At 46.3% G+C, this 21,001-nt stretch overlaps 1 protein-coding gene across 2 annotated transcripts; it reads right to left on the bottom strand.

The window, feature by feature from the left end:
• Window positions 1-204: 204 nt before the first annotated feature.
• On the bottom strand, window positions 205-15,518 carry LOC142908020 (E3 ubiquitin-protein ligase TRIM47-like). 2 transcript variants are annotated; one of them, XM_076058154.1, is made up of 5 exons: window positions 13,060-15,518; window positions 12,427-12,522; window positions 11,014-11,247; window positions 10,564-10,892; window positions 205-318 (listed from the first exon to the last, which is right to left on the bottom strand). In XM_076058154.1, the coding sequence occupies exons 1-4, from the start codon at window positions 13,366-13,368 to the stop codon at window positions 10,842-10,844; spliced, it is 690 nt and encodes a 229-aa protein (XP_075914269.1). In that variant the 5' UTR covers window positions 13,369-15,518; the 3' UTR covers window positions 205-318; window positions 10,564-10,841. The 2 variants fall into 2 exon arrangements, with proteins under 2 accessions (XP_075914269.1, XP_075914270.1); XM_076058155.1 differs by having other exon boundaries at window positions 257-2,093.
• Between the last annotated feature and the right edge of the window lie 5,483 nt (window positions 15,519-21,001).

The raw sequence follows: 21,001 nt of genomic DNA, 5'->3' as shown, positions 1-21,001 counted from the left end.
TTAATTTGTCGCCAAGTTTCTGTAGACACCAGGAGACGTCATTCCATCCCAGGCGGCACTCAGCACCACTCCCTCTCCGTGGAATCATCTCGTACGCGACTCCAACCCGACACCAACCCATACGCCCCACGTCCACCTCCCAGTAGTGCTGACCCGACGAAAAGCTCTCAGAGCACAGGGCTTGGTCCCAGTAATCAAAGCGGTGTGGGTGTTGGGGGCGACCCTGGGGGACAACGCTCCATGTCACCATCCTGAGATCCGATGAAATCTGGAGGTGGTCGCCAGCTGAGTTTGTGTCCAGAGTCGGTGAGCGTCCATCTATGGTGGGACAGCGACGACGACAGCACAGTGGTCACGGCGACACGTGCGCAGCAGCTTCACGAGCATTGCACGTGGTGTGTACACACACACGCTGGTGTTGTGTTGTCTGTTGTATTGTTGTGGTAATACCGCAGTACGTGGTACGTTGATATGTAACACTGTGATCATCACGCGTATGACAAATGCATACAATATTAGTGTACACACGCTAGTATTCGTCAGTATTAGTGTACACTTAATAATATTCGTTAGTATTAGTAGACACTTCATAATATTCGTTAGTATTTGTGTACACTTAATAATATTCGTTAGTATTAGTGTACACTTAGTAATATTCGTTAGTATTAGTTTAAATCTACTAATGTTCGTTAGTATGTGTGTACACATTTTAGTATTCTTTAGTACGTGAGCAAACATACTAGTATTTGTTAGTATTTGTTTACAGATTATAGTATTTGTGGACACATACTAGTATTTGTGTAAACATACTAATATTCGTTAAAATGAGTACTCATACTAATATTCGTTACAATTTCTGTACACATACTAATATTCGTTAATATCTGTGTACACATACTAATATTCGTTAGCATTAGTGTACATATATTAGTATTCGTTCGTATTTGTGTACATAAACTAATAATCATTAGTATTTGTGTACATATACTAATATTCGTTAGTAGTTGTGTACACATAGTATTTGTTAGTATTTGTGTACACATAGTATTCGTTAGTATTTGTGTAGACATACTAACGTTCGTTAGTATTTGTGTACACATAGTAATGTAGAGGATGTTCGCGAAATCCTCATACAAACACCACACAACCACGGGTTAAGGGTCACGGGAGCATGGGTTAAGGGGCATGGGGGCGCTGCCGGGTATGACACCCAATCCGATCATTGAGTGGAGAACACTGATCGAATTGGCCGCATGGGGGGATTAGCAGTATAACGGTAAGCCCGAGAAGGAAATGAGTCTAGATTTGAATCTAGATTTGAGTAAGGGAATGAGTGTTAGACGGGCTATATAAGAGAGACGATTTTGAGGGCTTGAGGTTGGTTTTCGATGATTGGAAGCATATTCATCTTCTTTGGTTCTTTCGGTAAAGTCACGTAGAATGAGAATAAAATAATAAATTGATAAAATAAAATAACACAATAATATTCTCACGACGTTTCGGCCACAACACAAGCGGCCTTCATCAGGTGAAGGGACGAGAATATTATTGTGTTATTTTATTTGATCAATTTATTATTTTATTCTCATTCTACGTGACTTTACCGAAAGAACCAAAGAAGATGAATCCTTGCAGTCACGAAAGCTTTAAATCGAAATGGAAGCATATTGTGAGTTGCCTTGTGAATAAAGGTCCTGCTGAAACCATATCAAATCTTCTCTTCATCTCGTGGCAGCGGTGGGGAGACTCAAGCCGAGGACCATCTAGGCGCCCAGGATGAGCGCTGGTTCGAGAAGGACCCGCCGAGTCGGGACTTGTCTCCCAGCTCCTTCATCCACCTACCCAGCGGAGCCGTTTCAACGCCACTACAGTAGACCATCCTCCAACTACTGGACATAGTGAAATTGCTGCTTCACCAGCTGAAGGCCGAGAGGGGATGACCGGGGGAAGTCGCGGTGGTCGCACCACCTCGGCAAGGTGGCGGGAGCCCTTGCCGACCCTAGCAGCCAGTGGCAGGCAAATCTCCAGTGACGTCGCTGACGGTGCATCCAGTGCAAGAGCAGGGAGTGATTGCTGTTCCATCTTCCGCGACCCTGCCAACAGCAGAGCAGCCGAGTGAGCAGTGGGCAGCAGAGAGAGACGGGGTCAGGAATTGAGCTGCGTTCCCACCAGAATGACCCTAAGAAAGTGGATGTGGGTGGGCCTGCCAGTTGGGCCGGGTGGATAAATTCGTGTCCAGAACCGGAGAATGGCGTGCCTTTGTGTGCCGGTTTAAAGCCACGTGCCGGGCATGGAGATGGGCGGAGGAGGCGCTGGGGGCACTACCCACCACCCTGGATGACCCGGCGCTGGCGGTGGAGGGAGATCCCACAGGTTCAGGCGCTGGTGCAAACCACAGTCTCGGTTCTGCCGGGTGCTAAGGTCCTGGTGCCATTGCATAAGCGGACACCACTTGTCACTTTACAGATGGATTCGTCACTCGTGGTGTCCAGGTTGCGATCAGTAGCGGGGTGCTATTGCTTGGCAGTGGCCGACAAGATTATTCAGAATAATCAGCCACTCTTTTTACAAGTCCTCAACACTGCTGACACCCCAACGACAGTACAGGAATGGACGTTGTTCGCGCATGTCAGCCCTATAGTAGCATGGCCTGATGCGCGAGGTGTGTATAGCATGTTGGTGGGTAAGCTGTCAGCCGGAATAGAAGACGCGTCCTGGGTAGATGAGATCCTAGAGCAGAATGCAGATCTGTCAGAAAGTGAGGCAGGCGAGCTCAGGGCATTGCTGTACAATTTCACTGATGTGTTCACCAAAGTTCCATATGATGTGGGCCGCAAAACATTAATGGAGCACCATATTGATACAGGAGATGCACTGCTCGTTCGACGGAACACCTATAGATGAGTCCTACGGACAAGGACATCATATCACCATCGACGAGTCCGTGGGGGGCACCGATCATGTTGGTTAAGAAATCCGATGGCACTCTGTGGTTGTGCGTCGACTTCAGGCACCTGAACAAGGTCACCTTGGCTGACACGTACCTGCTCCCGCGCATTGACGATTCTTTAGAAAAACTCGTGGGAGCATTTTTTTCTGCACACTGAACCTGTTGGCAGGATTCTGGCAGCTTCTGCTGGATGTGGAATCCAAACCAAAAACGACATTCAGAATGCCACTGGGACTTTTTCATTTTAACTGCCTCCCAATGGGATTGATGACAGCCCCGGCCACATTCCAGCGGTTAATGAAGATGGTGCTGGCAGGGTTACAGTGGGAACACGTAGGCTTTCACGACCATTATTCATAATAGAGGTTTTTGGGTTACATCGCGTAAATATATAAATCTGTCCTTAAAACCCGCCACCACCCGACACAGCCAACTAGTAACGTTTGTCATGAAAACAGAACATGCCAATTCGTCACGAGTGCAGCACACTGGTGTGTTGGAGAGCCAAGCCACAACATTTAAATTAATGTTGGAACGGATAATGCAGCACTAAAGTATTCGCTGCGCATTGATCAGCCAGCAGGTCAGATGGCTCAGTGGCTCCAGCTACTGCAGGAATACTCTTGCCGTGTGGTTCACCGTAAAGGGCTGCAACACACGAACGCCGACGCTTTGTCACGGTTGCCCACCCCCGTTCTATGCGCCTGTGGGGATAGGTCACCGTGATGTAAACCTGCAGTCGCGTCAGCGCCCGGTGTCGTTGCGCCAATATCCAGCGAGGTCTCTAACCGGGGGGAAGATTCAGCAACCATTGACTGTGATATATGGTGGTGACACTTGGGAAATGGAAGGACCGGCAGTGGGCGGATACTACATTAGCGCCACTCCAGCAGCTGGTGGAGGTTGGAAGTAGTACCGAGCTGCAAAAATCTGGAAAATTTTAATTATGTAAATAGCCAGCTGATGTGCTGGGACGTCATGGTCCGCCGCAGGGTGTTGGTTCTTCCCTCTTCCCTGCAGAGAACTGCTGTGTGCAGACATTCACATTCGACAGCTGATCCATTTGGGTAGCAGGAAGACATAGGCAACGTTATGCCTACGCTAATTTTGGCCGGGGATGTCCGCCAATGTTTATCTCTTCAGTGGCATGCTGCTTGGACTGTGGCCGCAGAAAACCTCTGGCCACCATGCTACAAGCTCCCCTGCAGTCGAGCTCGTGGCTCTCAATATTTTGGGGCCCTTTCCAGCTACCCTTCGGGGAAATGAATACCTGCTGGTGAGCATGGAATATTTCACCTGCTGGCCCTTCGCGTGACCCTTAGTGGATCATACCGTGGCATCCATAACTGACACTTTTGAGAACGGTTATGTGGTGGACAAGGGGGCTCCTTAACGGCTGTTAACAGACCAGGGGCATAACTTCTCCAAGCTATTGCAGGAGGTGTGCGACATGTTATGTGTCAAGAAGGTGTTGACTTCCCCGTACCATCCGCAAATGGATGGCATGGTTGAGTGCTTTAACCGCACGATCTCGGGAATGTTATGCCACTTGGTGAACACCCAGCAGATGGACTTGGATTTGCACATTCCTGGGGTTCTGACAGCATATTGTTCGGCGCCACATGCATCCATGGGGTACTCGCTGTTCTTTTTTATGCATGGGCAGGAACCTAACCCTCCGATAGAGACTCAGCTGAACCCAATTCTGCCACAAGCAGGCGATTGGCTGGCCTCGTTTCGCCACTCGCTGGAATATATGTGCGAGGCTCGAGAGGCGGCCTCAGTGGCGTCTGCGGCGGCGCAGGCAACAAATGAACATCTGCGGGCCAAGGTAGCAACTGTAGTCCCGTTTTTCAGTTGGTGACCTGGCCTGGCTGCACTGCCCACAGGTGCCAATACGCACCTCCATGAAGTTGCATCGGGCAAGTGCTTCGACCCCAGTGTGTCTGCATTCATTTGGGTAAACGTCGGTGGTACGTCCACCCATCTAGACTGAAGTGCTGCGTTGTGGACGAGCCACCGAATCACGCACCCTCATGATCCCTTCCATCATCATTGCACTCGCGGATGGCGGATCGGTTGATGCATATACTGGTTCCTGCTCCTACGGGATACGAATGACTGGTGTGCATGCTCGGGCTCCGGTAGCGGAAGCAGCCGGGGACGCGACCCGAACGGTCACCCGTCCAAGGCTGGGGGTCCGTACAACCGCTCTCAGTCAGGCCATCTTGCCGCAGAATCGGCTCAAGACATTCCTGCAACTCCCTTGTGTTGGGTCTCGGTCATGGATCTTGGACATTATCGCTGACAGAGGTGGCTCATGGCTTAAAATGTAGGGAATCACAAAAGTTGTTGTTATTGTTCCTCCCCGCTATGTGGTTACCACTGGAAAAAAAATTCTTCTCGATTTTGCCCTGTTATCACCACGGAAGTTATTGTTAAGCATGTATTCGGGTGCTACGCCGGGTTGTGTGTTGTTTGCCTAATCGGGGAATAATCCGAGCCGAGGATGGCTCGTTCTTAACAGAAAGGGAGGGGGGGGGGTAATGTAGAGGATGTTTGGGACATTCTCACACACAAACACCACACAACCACGGGATAAGGGTCATGGGAGCAGGGGTTAAGTGTCAAGGGAGCGCGGGTTAAGGATCATCATTGAGTGGAGGATACTGATCGGATTGGCCCCCATAAGGATTAGCAGTAGAACGTTAAGCCCGAGAAGGGAATGAGTGTTAGATAAGGGCGGGAAACGGGCTATATAAGAGAGACGATTTGGAGGGTTCGAGGTTGGTTTTCGATGAGTGGAAGCACGGTTTGAGGTGCCTTGGGGATAAAGATCCTGCTTAAACTTTTTCAAGTCTCCTCTTCACTAATATTCATTAGTGTTGGTGTACACATACTAATATTCGTTAGTATCTGTGTACACATACTAATGATCATTAGTGAATAATAATTATTCATAATAATAGTACTACACTAATATGACCATGGGTGTGTGAGCAGTGGTAGTGAACAGTGGTGATGATGCCAGCACCACGATGTTAATACCACTCTCACAGCGTCTCTCTACAAACACGAACTCGCATACTCACATCCACACACTGCCATTGTGTGTCACTCTGCTGCTGGAAGAGCGCCTCCCCACGCCGTGTGCACCCTGGGGGAGTTATTTGACCATACTTCACCACTCTCGTCGGTGCATGTTGGCGATGGTGGGGATAGTGAACGTAGAAGCATAGAGGTACAGTACAACAATGGTTCACGCTGCACTGCCCTCTGCTGGTGTGATGTGTAAACATTCGACGCGAGGGAGACAAAGGTGGCCAGGCGTGGTGCTGGCCACCCACCCCCTCGTGTGCCCTGACGGCCTTCATGGGTGCTCGCTTACAGCACTTGCCCCTGTACTGTGCTGTATGGTTTAGCAGAATATTAAAACTTCGATTTAAAGCTTTCGTGACTGCAATGATTCATCTTCTTTGGTTATTTCGGTAAAGTCACGTAGAATGAGAATAAAATAATAAATTGATAAAATAAAATAACACAATAATATTCTCACGACGTTTCGGCCACAACACAAGCGGCCTTCATCAGGTAAGGGACGAGACTGTCTGGTAGGACAGTGCTGGAGTGAAAGAGCCACGTTCAGATCACGACCTTTAAGCTGTGTGAGAGGAAACAAAGCGCCTTGACAAAGGAATTAGCATTGAAATGGCTGAGTGATTAGCTTGTGACTGGTCACCGAAATAGCTATGTTAAAAGTTAAAGCATACACATCCGCAGAGGCACCCCTTGACAAAGGAATTAGCATAGAATTTAGCATTGAAATAGCTAAGTTAAAGCATACACATCCGCAGAGGCACCCCTTGACAAAGGAATTAGCATATAATTTAGCATTGAAATAGCTGAGTGATTAGCTTGTAACTGGTCACAGAAATAGCTATGTTAAAGTCAGAGCATACACATTCACCGAGGCACTTAGTACAAATCAAACAGGAGACTTTAGCATTGAAATAACTAGGCGAATTTTGCATTGAAATAACTGAGTGATTAGCTAGTGACTGGTCACAGAGATGGCTATGTTGAAGTCAAGGCCTACACATCTGAGCTATTCACAGTACTATATAGTGAACCAATAAAAAAAACTAAAATATAAATTACCTTAATGTTATCAATAAACTCTATATTCTCCAATCAGCTAAGCTACCAACAATAAGTCGTTATATATCACAATGCTATATGGCGAAAAAATGGGTGGATTGTTACCCTCAACTTTAGCAACACGGATAGCTACGGGCCCCGTTCATACGGACGAGTTCATCCATGGTCGGAACAGAGGAGGGGGAGAGAGACAGCTGCGAGGCGCTGTTATACTCCATGTTGTAAACGATACCATTAACCGTGGTGTGAGAGGTATTAAGATTCAATGCTGGCGAAAGAGCTGCGGTCTGAAGGTCATCGTAAAAATACAATTAATTAAGAACAGAAATGGTTTAAAACATCTTTCTAATGGTTACTAAGCGAGAATCCATCTTCTCGGTTGAATTTGTCTCTGTGCTTGTATATGTGAATGGCCTCATGAACAAATCTCTCATGGTAGCCGGTTGGTTTGCAAAGAACCTCCGTCTTGGAGAAGTCAATGTCATGTGAGCCCACTGAATTATAACAGTGATCTGTCACGGCAGAGGAGTTCGTCCTACCGTGTTTCAAGTCTGCTTTATGTTCGCGGATGCGGTACGAGATATGTCGTTTGGTTTCTCCAATGTAGCTACTACCACAGAGGCACTTTAGTTTGTAAACGCCCGGGTACTGTATGTCTGAAACAGCATTTTTTACAGATGGAACTAAATCACGGATTTTATGTACTGTGTTGAATCGGACCTGGATCTTGTGTTTATTCAGGATTTTGGAGATCTTTTTAGTGACCCCTGCAATGTAGGGTATGGTGATGGTTTTGATTGGCTCCACAAGAGGATCCTTCTTCATGACTGGAGTGATGGCTTTGCGGATTGTGTAGTCGGAGTAACCATTAGCCCTGAGAGCCTGGTGTACGTGCTTGAGTTCACTGGTAATGTGTTCCTGGTCGGAAATGCATTGGCCTCTATGGTATAGAGTCTTGATGAGGGAGTTCTTCTGGGATGGATGGTGGTGGGAATCCGGTTTCAAGTAAGCATCTGTATGGGTAGCTTTCCTGTAGACAGAGTGGCTCATTGAACCATCATGTCTCCTTTTAATTAAGACATCCAAAAAGGGTAGTTTGCCATCTTTTTCGACCTCCATGGTAAATCTGATGGCTGGGTGTATGGAATTGATGTGGTCGCGGAATTGGTCTAGAGCAGGCTGGCCATGTGGCCAGATGACAAAGGTGTCATCAACGTACCTCTTCCATAAGGTCGGGCGTAGAGTGCCAGTCTGGATGGCGTCAGTTTCAAGTTTTTTCCATGAATACGTTGGCTACAACCGGAGATAGGGGAGAGCCCATTGGGGTGCCCTCAGTTTGTTTGTAGAAAGTTCCATTCCAGGTGAAGTATGTGTTGGTTAAGCAATGTCTCACCAGGGGGGGAACATCAGTATGCAGTCCTTGATGAACCAGGTCTTCAATGATAGCGATGGTGTCAGGTACCGGGACTTTGGTGAACAAGGACACCACATCAACACTGACAAGCAGGTCGTCTGGGGACAGGGAAATGCCTTTGATTGTCGATACCAGGTGAGTAGAATTTAATACCGCAGAGGTGGTTTTTCCAGTGAAAGGTCGCAGTATATCAGCAAGAAAACGTGCCAGTTTGTAGGTGGGGGAGTTGATAGTAGAGACGATGGGACGAAGGGGTGTATCTTCTTTGTGTATCTTTGGAAAGGTCATATAATCTTGGTGGTCTGGCAGCAGAGGGTTTCAACGAGAACTGTTTTATCTCATCAATTAATGCTGTTGAATCAGGGATGATTTTGTTCGTTTTTGTGACCAGGCTGTTGGTGGGATCTCTTTTTATTTTTGTATAGCTGCCATTGTTGAGTAGTTCTTGAATTTTGTTGTCATATTCTGTTTTGTCCATGATGACAGTGGCATTGCCCTTGTCGGCTGAGAGGACGACAATATCATCTCTCTTTTTTAATTGATATAATTCAAAACGTTCATCTTTGCTGATGTTGCTGGGTGGCAACTTAGCGTTTTTGAGGGTTGCAGCGATTTCAGATCTTGCTACGTCTGCAGAGATGTGACTCAAGCCCTTGAGTGCAACGTCGACATGGGCAATGATATCATTAACTGGTAAGTGTCTCGGTGTGACAGCAAAGTTTAGACCTTTAGCTAAAACGGATTTCAGACCATCAGAAATGGAACTGTTACTCCCCCTCCTGTTACTCCCCCCCCTCCTCTGTTCCGACCATGGATGAACTCGTCCGTATGAACGGGGCCCGTAGCTATCCGTGTTGCTAAAGTTGAGGGTAAGAATCCACCCATTTTTTCGCCATGTAGCATTGTGATATATAACGACTTATTGTTGGTAGCTTAGCTGATTGGAGAATATAGAGTTTATTGATAACATTAAGTAATTTATATTTTAGTTTTTTTTATTGGTTCACTATATAGTACTGTGAATAGCTCAGATGTGTAGGCCTTGACTTCAACATAGCCATCTCTGTGACCAGTCACTAGCTAATCACTCAGTTATTTCAATGCAAAATTCGCCTAGTTATTTCAATGCTAAAGTCTCCTGTTTGATTTGTACTAAGTGCCTCGGTGAATGTGTACGCTCTGACTTTAACATAGCTATTTCTGTGACCAGTTACAAGCTAATCACTCAGCTATTTCAATGCTAAATTATATGCTAATTCCTTTGTCAAGGGGTGCCTCTGCGGATGTGTATGCTTTAACTTAGCTATTTCAATGCTAAATTCTATGCTAATTCCTTTGTCAAGGGGTGCCTCTGCGGATGTGTATGCTTTAACTTTTAACATAGCTATTTCTGTGACCAGTCACAAGCTAATCACTCAGCCATTTCAATGCTAAATTATATGCTAATTCCTTTGTCAAGGCGCTTTGTTTCCTCTCACACAGCTTAAAGGTCGTCATCTGAACGTGGCTCTTTCACTCCAGCGCTGTCCTACCAGACAGTCTCGTCCCTTCACCTGATGAAGGCCACTTGTGTTGTGGCCGAAACGTCGTGAGAATATTATTGTGTTATTTTATTTTATCAAGTTATTATTTTATTCTCATTATACGTGACTTTACCGAAAGAACCAAAGAAGATGAATATTAAAACTGTTAACCTAATTTTTCTATCACCAGGTAAAGCCCACTGAGTTATGTCGCTCTCTTTCAGAGTTTTCATCTCTCTCCTCTTGGTCGTGTGGATTTTTCTCTGATCCCTCGCGTTTTTCCCTCCAAATTTAGCATCAATTTGCATTCAAGGTATTTTGCTGCTGCTATAAATATCCACGTGATAAGCCACTTTGTTGGGCTATCATTTGTGATTCATTTCGCTTCTGAAAAAAGAGCAACATGGTTCAGTGGGTTTCTTACCTGTAAAAATAATAATAAAAGTTAATGAAGGTGGGGAGCACGTAAGTTTAGCGCAACATAGTGGGACACGCGGGTGCAAGACTGAGGAACTCACAGGCGAGAGGCAGGAGTCTGTGCATGACCCTTTCAAGGGAGCGGATCGTGGTGACGTCCAGTGAAGTGTGAGGTGGGGGTGCAGATTCCTTTGGGATCTCTCTCCTGGGACACACAGCCCGTGTCTCACACACAGTCAGTGTCTCACAAACAGCCATCATCTCATACAACCTGTGTCTCACACACAGCCCGTGTCTCACACACAGCCAGAGTCTCATAGAAAGCCCATGTGTCTAACACACATATCCAGTGTCTCACACACAGCCCCGTGTTGAGTGTTTAATCGTGAGGCATTAAGGATCTGTACCTTCGCGTCTCCTCCAGGTGCCCCTGTGGAAGAGAGAGAGAGATCATGAGTGACGTCTCTACCCATGCACCACGAGTCCCTCTGCCACTGCCCGCTCTGCTGTTCTGGACGCCCAAACGGCGTCTCCCCAGAGGCGCTCCCCACCTGCAGGAAGGCGAGCGAGTCCCTCTCGTGCAGCAGAGCGCGCAGGCGAGCGCCCGCCGCCTGGAGCTCGCTGATCTCCCGCTTCTGACGAGCTATGTCCTCCTCAATCTGGGACAGCAGCTCGCGCTCCTTCACGGCCACGCGTTGGAGAGCCTCCCTCTCGTCCTCGTCCAGAGCCTTCCTTAGGCGGGCGAATTTGCCCGTGATGCGACCCCTGATCCCAGCCACCGATTCCTGTGGAGAAGCGGGGACCTCGGTTGATTCCTTGAGCCATGAGCCACTCCGTGTGTGCGTATTGGCGCCGTGGTGGCTAGGAAATGTTGACTCCCTTGCCTGGTATAGAGGAGGTCGGGGTTCATTTCTGACCCTGATGCCTGTATATTTGTAGTTTGTGTGTTCGCTCTGTGGTTGTGTGGATCCTTATCTGGGTCCCCTGGTTTTTACCTCCACATTAAGAATCAACGTCGCGTGTTCAGATTATTTGGCTGCCATCAATTTAAACGTTACAATCAGCCATTTTGTTGAGTTATCATTTGTGATTGCCAGGTCGCTTCTGAAAAAGAGCTACACAGCTCAGTGGGCCTTACTTGGTAAAATAATGAAATATTATTCCCTAGTGGTGAATCATGCCCCAGTGACGAGGCGCCCATGGGACTGAGTCGATCCATGCCAAGGGGGCAAGAGGGGCGCCGCTCTCTTCTTGCTTCTCCCCTAGAGGGCGCTGGGGTCGTGGATGTTGAGATTCGGGCACTCGGAGTCCGGTGGGGGGCCCCCTCGTGGATCCTACGAGATGTGGCGAGATGTGAACTACTTCGCCTGGTTGACAGGGGTTGTGGGTTGACTCACGACGTTGGTGCCTGCTTAGAATACAAATCAAACGTTCAGAGAGTTTGGCTGCTGCAATAAATTCCACGTGATGATAGCAGCCACTTTGTTGAGCGAAATTTTTTAATAGCCAGGTCGCTTCTGAAAAAGAGCTGCATAGTTCAGTGGGGCCTTTCCTTGTAAAATACAGATGTAGTTTGAATAGACTCCACAGACGCGATTAGGGACGATGCGTGGTGCAGCTGTGCGATGTTAGCGCCTCTGTGTCCATTCCGGTGCAGGACCTCCTGTGCAGCGCAACTGCTGCACCACAGCTCCACCCCGACAATCCGTTGCACTCTCTACATCTTTTTTGCCACAGGAGTGGAAGATGCCAAGCTGAATAACCCGACCTCGCGGCAGAATCGCCAATGCAGCTATTGAATGTGGCACACTTGCAACCCCACTGTAGTTAATGTTGAGTTTGAAAGTGAATGATATGGTTATAGTAAGAGGCATCAAAGTTAGGAAGCTGCACAAAAATTCGCTAGAATGCATTTTGACCTCCACGACTTCCACACTGGGTGGAGTCAGACCCGGACACGGTACCTGCGCCTCCTTATGAGCAGCCTCCATCCGCTTCATGGACTTCTTCGCCTTCTTCCTCTTCTTCTCCACCGTTCGCATCTCCTCCCCTATGTGCGTCTGTAGTGAGAGACGAGACGTCACCAGGGGAAGACTCCAGCCCCCTGATCCACCCCTCAGAACGCCCTTCCTTCCACACCGACCCCACCACAGCCAAGGCCCTCATCTCCACTCTGCCTCTCTACAGCGACTGAGAGGGGGGGGGGTGGAGATTGGGAGTGGGCAAACTGATGCTGGTGGGAGCCATACTGGCTTGGTGTCCGTACCGACTCGGACTCAAGGGCCATATGCCCACAACTGTCTAGTTTATAAGATAAATCTAATATAATTGTTTGTCAGGTGGCTATGATATCAGTCTCAAATCTCTGTCCACTTATTTACTTCATACAGCAATTATGTTTAATGAAAGACTAGGATTCAATAAATCTTGAGGCTCCTTCCTGAAATGCAAACCCGAAGATTAGCTACACAGGCAGAGAGACAGAGATTCAAAAGGGAGAGCAGGAACACACGATAGTTTTTTTTCATCAGATGTTGTGCAGCCGAGTTACGGAATTTGTCAGATCGTGTTGCGGTGTATCACTCCGAGGGCCTCACCTTCCGTGTCTCGTGCTCGTTCTTCAGCGTGGTGACATCATGTCCTTTGTGTTCACCTGCGATGGTGCAAGTTGAGCAGACCAGACTGCTGTCTACTGTGCAGTAGAATTTCAGCTCCTCACTGTGCTCAGGGCATCTTCGCTCATCCAAGCTCGTAGTGGGATCCACCACGGTGTGGTCTTTCAACCTGGGATTCTCCACATGAGGCTTGTAGTGGGAAAAACAGAAGGACATCTCGCATCTCAGGCAGGTCTTCACTGCAGGGGTCTGGCCGTCACCACAGATGTCACACACGACGGCCGCGGCCATCCCGTCTCCAACTCTGAGCTGCTCCGCCAGGTTGGCGAGGGCCACGTTCCTCCTCAGCTGGGGTCGCACGGGGAAAGCCGTTCGGAAACTGCGGGCAGCTGAAGCTGCTCACCGTCTCCCAGGCGGTCTCCAGGCACTGCAGGCAGAACGAGTGTCCACAGCTCAGCGTGGAGGGGCAGACGAACGTGTCCAGTCAGATGGAGCAGCGCAGCTCACTATCCACACTCTCACTGGGAGTCGCTCTCGCCATGACCCATGGCTTCGCTGGGATCGCTCGCTGTGTGGCTCAGAGAGACATTGGACCAGGACCTTTCTCTTATAGCGACGGTGGAGAATAAAATAAAAAAATATATTTTCATTGTCGTCATTGACATCACGAGACACTCCCTGGAATGTGAACCCCTGCCCCTAGGTCCGCAAACAACAGCCTCAAGGTGTACACACCTCCCTAGATCTAAATAATAGAGCTTTGTTGTCAATATAAGTCAGAGAGACTCAGCTGCGATGGTCAATTTATGAGATGAGTAAAGAGAGATAAACGTATTCTTCCGCAGCTGAGGGCGCGGTGTTGTACCACTAGCGCTGCACTACAAACACAAAAGATTCCTGAGTTTGATTCCCACTCACGTCCATCACCCCCACTATTGGTAACAATTATCTGAATCAGTTCTAGGCCTCATCCCCTAGTTAAACTCAGCTTAAAATGTGTACTTGGTGCAGTGTTTTGTAAACATCACCACAGGGGAGAAAGAGGCGGCCGTGGGTGGTGCTGGCCACCTACCCCCTCGTGTACCGTTCCGGCCTTCATAGGTGCTCGATAACAGCACTTGCCCCTACAGTCTGTTACAGGCTATATGGGAGGATCTTTGTCTTTTTTATATGCTTCTGCGTGTCTATAATATGTGAGTGTGTCTGTGTGTGTTTCTCTGTAGTAGGAATCGAGAGTGCAATGGTTAGCGTGTTGCCCTACAAAACCGGCATCCAGAGTTCGATTCCTGCTTACGGCCAACACCATTGACGATTATCTATATCAGTCCTAGTCCTCCCCTAGGTTGACTCAGCCTTAAATTATTACCTGGTGTGATGTGTAAACATCGCCACTGGGGAGAAAAAGGTGGGCGGTGCGTGGCGTTGCCCACCCACCCCCTCGTGAGCCGTTCCAGCTTTCATAGGTGCGTGTTAACAACATTTACTCCAAGTCTTTGAAGGATATATGGGTGGTCTTTGTGTTGTATGTGTGTCTGCGTGTCTCTAGTCTGTTATTCTCTGTGTTTAGTATTGTATATTCTTCTCTAGTTCTTCAATCTGTGTGTGTATCTGTGAGTAATACTGCACAGTATATACTTGTGTGTCCCCAGTCAGTGTGTCTGTGTATAAAACTGTAAATGCTTTTGAATGTCTCCAGTCTGTATGAGTCTATGCGGCTAGTACTGCACATGCTTCTGTGTCTCCTGTGTGTGTGCCTGTGTGTAGTACTGCACATACTTGTGTCTCCAGTGTGTGTCTGTATGTGGGACTGTACATGTTTCTGTGTCTCTTTGGTCTGTGTCTCTGTGTGTAGTTTTTGCATGCTTCTCTATGTCTCTAATACTGCGCCCCCATGAAATACATCTCGAGGTAGCAGAACAAACAGGTAGTTGAGATGTTTTCTGAGTAAGGAAGTGATAAGCTAAGGTATATGATGTTCAACACAATCGTGTATAAAGTGTGCAATAATAAAGTAAATTAACAAACAAATAATAAGTTGAGACGACTATTTTTTGTGCCACATCATTTCAGTTATTCATAAGCAATCTCAAAATATCGTCTTCAATTCAGTCTTCAATTTATTATTCGTAGGTGTACTATTGATACGTATAGGTAAGTTGTCCCAGAAGTTTTTACCCCTGCAAGTTGATAGCGGTAGATAAAGGATACCATGGACGTTACACTTAAGTTGGACTCTGAACCTGACCTGCACTGTACTAAACACGTGGCATGGATGTATTTGGTCAGCTTATTAACTGGCATAAATGTGGCCACGGTGCGTGACATCGAAATAAATCCTCCATCGAGAAGTTCACCAATGCGAGCCAAGAGGATCTCATAATGCTCACGCCTCATCCAACATCTCCACTACCTGGCAAGATTGCCCCGTTTGCAAATGTTATATTGACACATGGCCAACGAAATTATCAAATATTTGACCAATCATGTTGTTTTAATCATACTTTTTATATTGTCTCTTAACTGTGATTTTTGTAATGTTTAAATGTAAATTTTAATGTTCGGTGAGAAACATTAATATTTGCTGATCACCAATTGCCCATGTGAAAAGTGGGTGAGGTATTTCCCAATCCTGACCAGCTGGCTCAATAAACTTAAAAAGCTAATGAACATAGAGACTTATAGAGGTACAGATAGACTCCTAAAGATGCATAGAGATAGAAACACAGATACTCGTATAAATTATGACATAGAGACTCATAGCGATACATAGAGACTCATATAGAAGTTATGTCCAATTCTGGCTAACTGGCCAGAATTCACCGATGGCGTGAGAATTTTCACGACCGAGTTTAACACCAATATACAACGTGCTTCTCTCAGACTGTGTAGAGCGTCTGCAGCTACAGTTTATCTGGAAACCGTGTGGGCTGATTCAGGTGACTGCACTTTAATTACCCCTCTGTAACATAATAAACTTTCAAAGATTGGGCATTTTGGTCCATAAATGACGTCACGCGATTATGGACGATTTTTATATTCCCCCCCCCTCGTCACATGGCGTCACAAAAAGTCAGACCCCCCTCAAATATGACGTCACAAAACTCTGCCTCCCCCCCCCCCAAAAAAAAAACATGCTTCAAATCGCTTTAAACTATTGTCTTTGTATTGCGTATTTAATGTGGCGCTGCACTCTGATGTTGTAGGAGAAAGCATTTATTAAAAAGTATATTTAATTAAGTAGAACGTGTCTATATTTAAAGTTGCGCATTTTGATGTGACATCACATTTCTCAAACCCCCTCGTCACATATCGTCACAAATGTCTAACCCCCCCCCCCCCCCAGGTGCGTGACGTCATTTATGGACGGCCACTAAATGGGTCATTTCCATGAATTCGCAATTCTGGCCCAGACTACTTTTTATATGTTGATTATTTATTTCATTAAAATGGACACCTGGTGCAAATGGGTCGGTGTGTTGCTTTCTTAATGGTTTTGCTTAGTGCGATTATCAGACTATATTGTTATTACATTGTTACTTATCAGGTTAAATATGTATATACATATCTTAGTAGGGTTGGTTCTGTTGATTTGTAAGCGAGTGTGGTTCGTAGTACAGTTTGCATATTTACTTGTTATTGATAGCATGGCGCCATGCAGCACGTCGTTTATAACTGCCTGCTCTGTTATTGGCGTTGCTTTTATGTCTTTCTATCTTGTCTTTACATAGTTTATATAGTGCCTTAACCAAGGTGCTTGATTTAGAACTAACAACGGTACATTTTAATGTAATGGTGATGAGGTAAATGACATATTAGGGGAAGCAATGGGCAAATATTTTATTCGTGAATTTGGTGAAAGTCAAATTGATGACAGTAAATTATGATGATGAATTGATTGAATGAATGGGGGAATGCGTGATAGCCATGTCTTGAGAATTTTGTCATGATAATTTTTAGAGACCCATCGCGGCTGTGGAGGTTCAGCCACCTACGATTTTCTCTAGTGTACAGTACTGTTTGCATGTGTAGTGACTGAATCGGAGATACTAGGAGTTGAAGGCACTCTGTTTATTAACATGCACCAATGGGCTACCACTTCCCTCAAATCCGTCTATAGTTGACTACGGTTCACAGTCAGGACAGTTGGTAGACTGCCTGATTGGCGACGTGGAGATGATGAAGACGAAGACATCCGAGAAGAACGGTGAAAACTTCAGTTCAGGGGACCGGCTTTTATACCGATTTCTGTCTCACTCCGCCCCTAGCCACTCCTCCCTTCTGGAACAGTCTGGAGGGGCCTCTTGGGGGTCTGGGGTCAGTACCCCTGGTCCCGAGCTACACTGGGGTTTACCTTGGCCTAACGGCCTCACTCATCTCCATCGGCGTCCCTTTGCCCCCTCTTTGCTCAAAGCTGTTACTACAGGCCATAAGTAGCAGCATTTACGCACAACGGTCAACGATGCCGCTACAGTGATATAAATACAGGGGCCTTAAGCCCACCAGTTCAGTTTATTTCCAGCTGCCTAAGTGGGTACATTTATGCATTTTTCTGAGATGGTATCAATAGGCTGCAAGCATCCAGCAGACGCATTTTTCTATGTCTGCAGCCAATTGATCAAGACAAGGGCGAAAATTACTCTTTGAAAACATCTGCTAAGATTTGTGAGGCCTGCAAGGCATATTTTGGCATGCCTGTCAGGGATAAAGACAAACCCTGGATACCTAATTTCACCTGCGAGCAATGCAAAAAAACACTGGCAGGTAAGATGGACAATTGTTGCTCTCAATTTTATGTTATAAAATTTGGTACAATTTTTTTAAATTGTAAACGTTTTAAATTTTAAAATGTTTCATAATTTTCAATTTTATTGAAAAAATATATCAGACAGAAAAATGTTGCGAGAATCTCTTACACATTAGTCATCGGTGAAATAAATGTTTTTATGTAGGATGGTACAGAGGGAAAAAGAGCCTTAAGTTCGCTATCCCAAGAATTTTGCAGGAACCCACTGACCATTAAAGCAATTGCTACTCCTGCATGGTGGACCCTTCCAAGCGTCGGAAGGGTCCACCATGCAGAGAGAGCAGCCGTCTTTAGAAGAGAGCAGCAAGTCAGAGAGCGAGGAAGACGTTGTAGATCCAGATGACAAATTCAGAGGTGGAGCTGAGGAGAGAAACCTATACTACCCCAACCAAAAAGACCTCAACGACTTGATCAGAGATCTTGGTCTCACCAAGTCCAATGCCGAGATCAGAGGAAGCGTCACCAACCTTTTTGCATCTTTTTCACCTGTCAAGATGGGCTCTGCTTCTGCCACAATGTGACCAGTCCGTTCGAGGCAATCGGAATCACCTGTACACAGAATGAGTGGAGCCTCTTCATTGACAGCTCATCCAGGAGCATCAAAACTGTGCTGCTCAATAAGTACACTATCTTCCTCTGGCTCACTCGGTGCACCTCAAACATGATTACAACAGCATCAATACCTTTCTGCACGCCTTGAAGTATGGTGAGCGCGGATGGGAGGTAATCGGGGACTTCAAAATGGTGACATTCCTGATGGGTCTTCAAGGCGGTTTTACCAAGTTTTCCTGCTATCTTTGCTTTGGGAAAGCAGGGAAACTAAGGCGGGACTGGCCACAACAGACCGAGTTCTCTGTGGGGAGGAACAACGTCAAGTGGGAGCCACTGGTAGACCCTCAGAAGGTGCTGATGCCACCACTGCACATCAAATTGGGCCTTATGAAACAATGTCAGAGCTGTAAATAAGGAGTCGGAAGCCTTCATGTACCTCAGATAGAGAAGATCCTGGAGTGAAATTAATTCCCCAAGAAGCTCACTAGTAAGGAAAACGCAGCTTGGAACAGCTTTGTCACAGTGGGTCGTGGCTAAATGGCCAATCAAAAGGTCGAAAACTATGTGGTGCTGGTTCAGACTCTGGTGAAGAACTACGGCACAATGAGCTGTAGGATGTCCCTCAAAGTCCATATCCTTGATGCTCATCTTGATTAATTCAAGGAGAACATGGGAACGCACTTGGAGGAGCAAGGCGAGCACTTCCACCAGGATATACTGGACTTTGTACTCCGCTAGCAATGAGAGTATAATGAGAACATGATGGGAGACTACATTTTTTGGGCTGATTCGTGAAAGTGATTTACAGTATAATCGTGAATCTCAAAAAAACTACTCACGTCTAAATCTTTTGTAGTCATTTTTGTATTATTTTAGTGTAAATACATGGTAATTTTTATTCATAAGTGTTTTTTTCTGACTTTATGTAAACTAATTCGCCCGTTTTATCATTGAAAATAGGTACATTTTAAAATATCACTGTCCTGGTCACAAACGCAAAGTTTGTGGGGAATAATAGCCTTTTATATACTTTTTAGGCATAAACAATTACGAAATAAAACTTACCACCTAGGAACAAAAATTGTGTTACATAGTGTAATATAATGAGCAGCTGTACATGAATTGATTTAATCGCTCCATCTCCTTGGTTCTCTTTCTCTTGGATGAGATTTATTCCGAGGCTGCCCCTTTGTGATCCATCGTTATAATCAGCTGTCAACACATGTGGCATCATAAATCGATAAACTAAACTTTTAATTTATCACGTCAAGTCCACCGAGCTTTGTAGCTCTTTTCTGAACCGGCCCTGGACCTCCTCTTGGTCAACTCAGCCTCAAAAATTGACCTGTTGTGGTGTGTAAACATTATCATTGGGGAGACAAAGACCGCCGGGCGTGGTTCTGGCCTACCAACCCCTGGTGTGTTGTGCCGGTCAACATAGGTGCTCACCACTACCACTTTCCCCAACAGTCTGTTGATGCAATAAGGGGGACTATTATCTTAGTCTTGTCAGACTGTAGTATGGGTTGGTGTGTGGGGTGGGTGGCATTGTGGTTAATATCAGTTGTGATTATCACAAACGAGTGCCTAATGCCATGTGTAAACATCCACACTAGGGAGAAAAACCTGGCCTGACCTAGCGTGAGCCTCACATCCCCCCATAGCCTTAAAATATGTCCGCTTACACCACTGGCCTCACCTGTCAATATCATTGCCTTTGTAAGTCTATGCACAGGTAAGTGTCTTTGTATGTCTCTGTGTTTGTAAAAGCATGAACGCATACAAGCAATCCGTGTTGAGTTCAAAATATGTAGCTCGTCCTAATCTAAATGGCGATGTTTGTCCAACTCTATTATTGAGTGATTATACATGCGGGAGATAACCAGAGTACCTGAACACATCTATCGCGATGGAGCAGGTGGAAATGAATCTACTTGCTGTGCTGCCATCTGCTGGCAAGCCAGGGTAAGGTGACCTCAGTGACCAGGGGAAAGGACTGATCCACCTGGATTACAGGGGATCCCTCCCTCAATGGAATCCAGTGCTGGATTTCAGGCACACATCGCCACAGCCCGTGCTATGCAGGTACAGTCCAGTAGGTTGTTTGAGGGCAAAAAAGGGTGGTTACAAAGTCGGTGGAGAAGTTTACGAATAATAAAAAAAACTAAAGCTTTAGCTGGTGCAGTAAAAAATGGATAAGATGTCGAGAGAAATCAGTAAAGTTAGGTATTTCTACTATGGACGGAGCTATTCATCTCCAAGCCACCCATTTCAACGCACGCAGTTATTCAGAATAAATAATTTATAGTATCTACTGGCCGTGCGGATCGTGGGGATTGTTTGGCCATACTTCACCATGCCAGATAGTACAGGTTGGTGGTAGACGTGGGATCTATAGACAGAGGTACATGTTCCAGTACAATATTGGGTTGTTCTGCTCTACCCTGTTCTACCGACAACAATGTGCAGCCTAGCAACTGGAAAATAACTGACTGACGGAGGCAAAGCACATATAGGGCCACACAGAAGGTTTGACGAACACGCTTCATGTACAACATCTGGCTACTT

The sequence above is a fragment of the Petromyzon marinus genome (assembly GCF_048934315.1).
Source record: "Petromyzon marinus isolate PM22_M1 ecotype Great Lakes invasive population chromosome 68 unlocalized genomic scaffold, UKy_Petmar_22M1.pri1.0 chr68_unloc.1, whole genome shotgun sequence".
NCBI lineage: Eukaryota > Metazoa > Chordata > Hyperoartia > Petromyzontiformes > Petromyzontidae > Petromyzon > Petromyzon marinus.
This window is presented reverse-complemented; position numbering and strand designations above follow the sequence as displayed.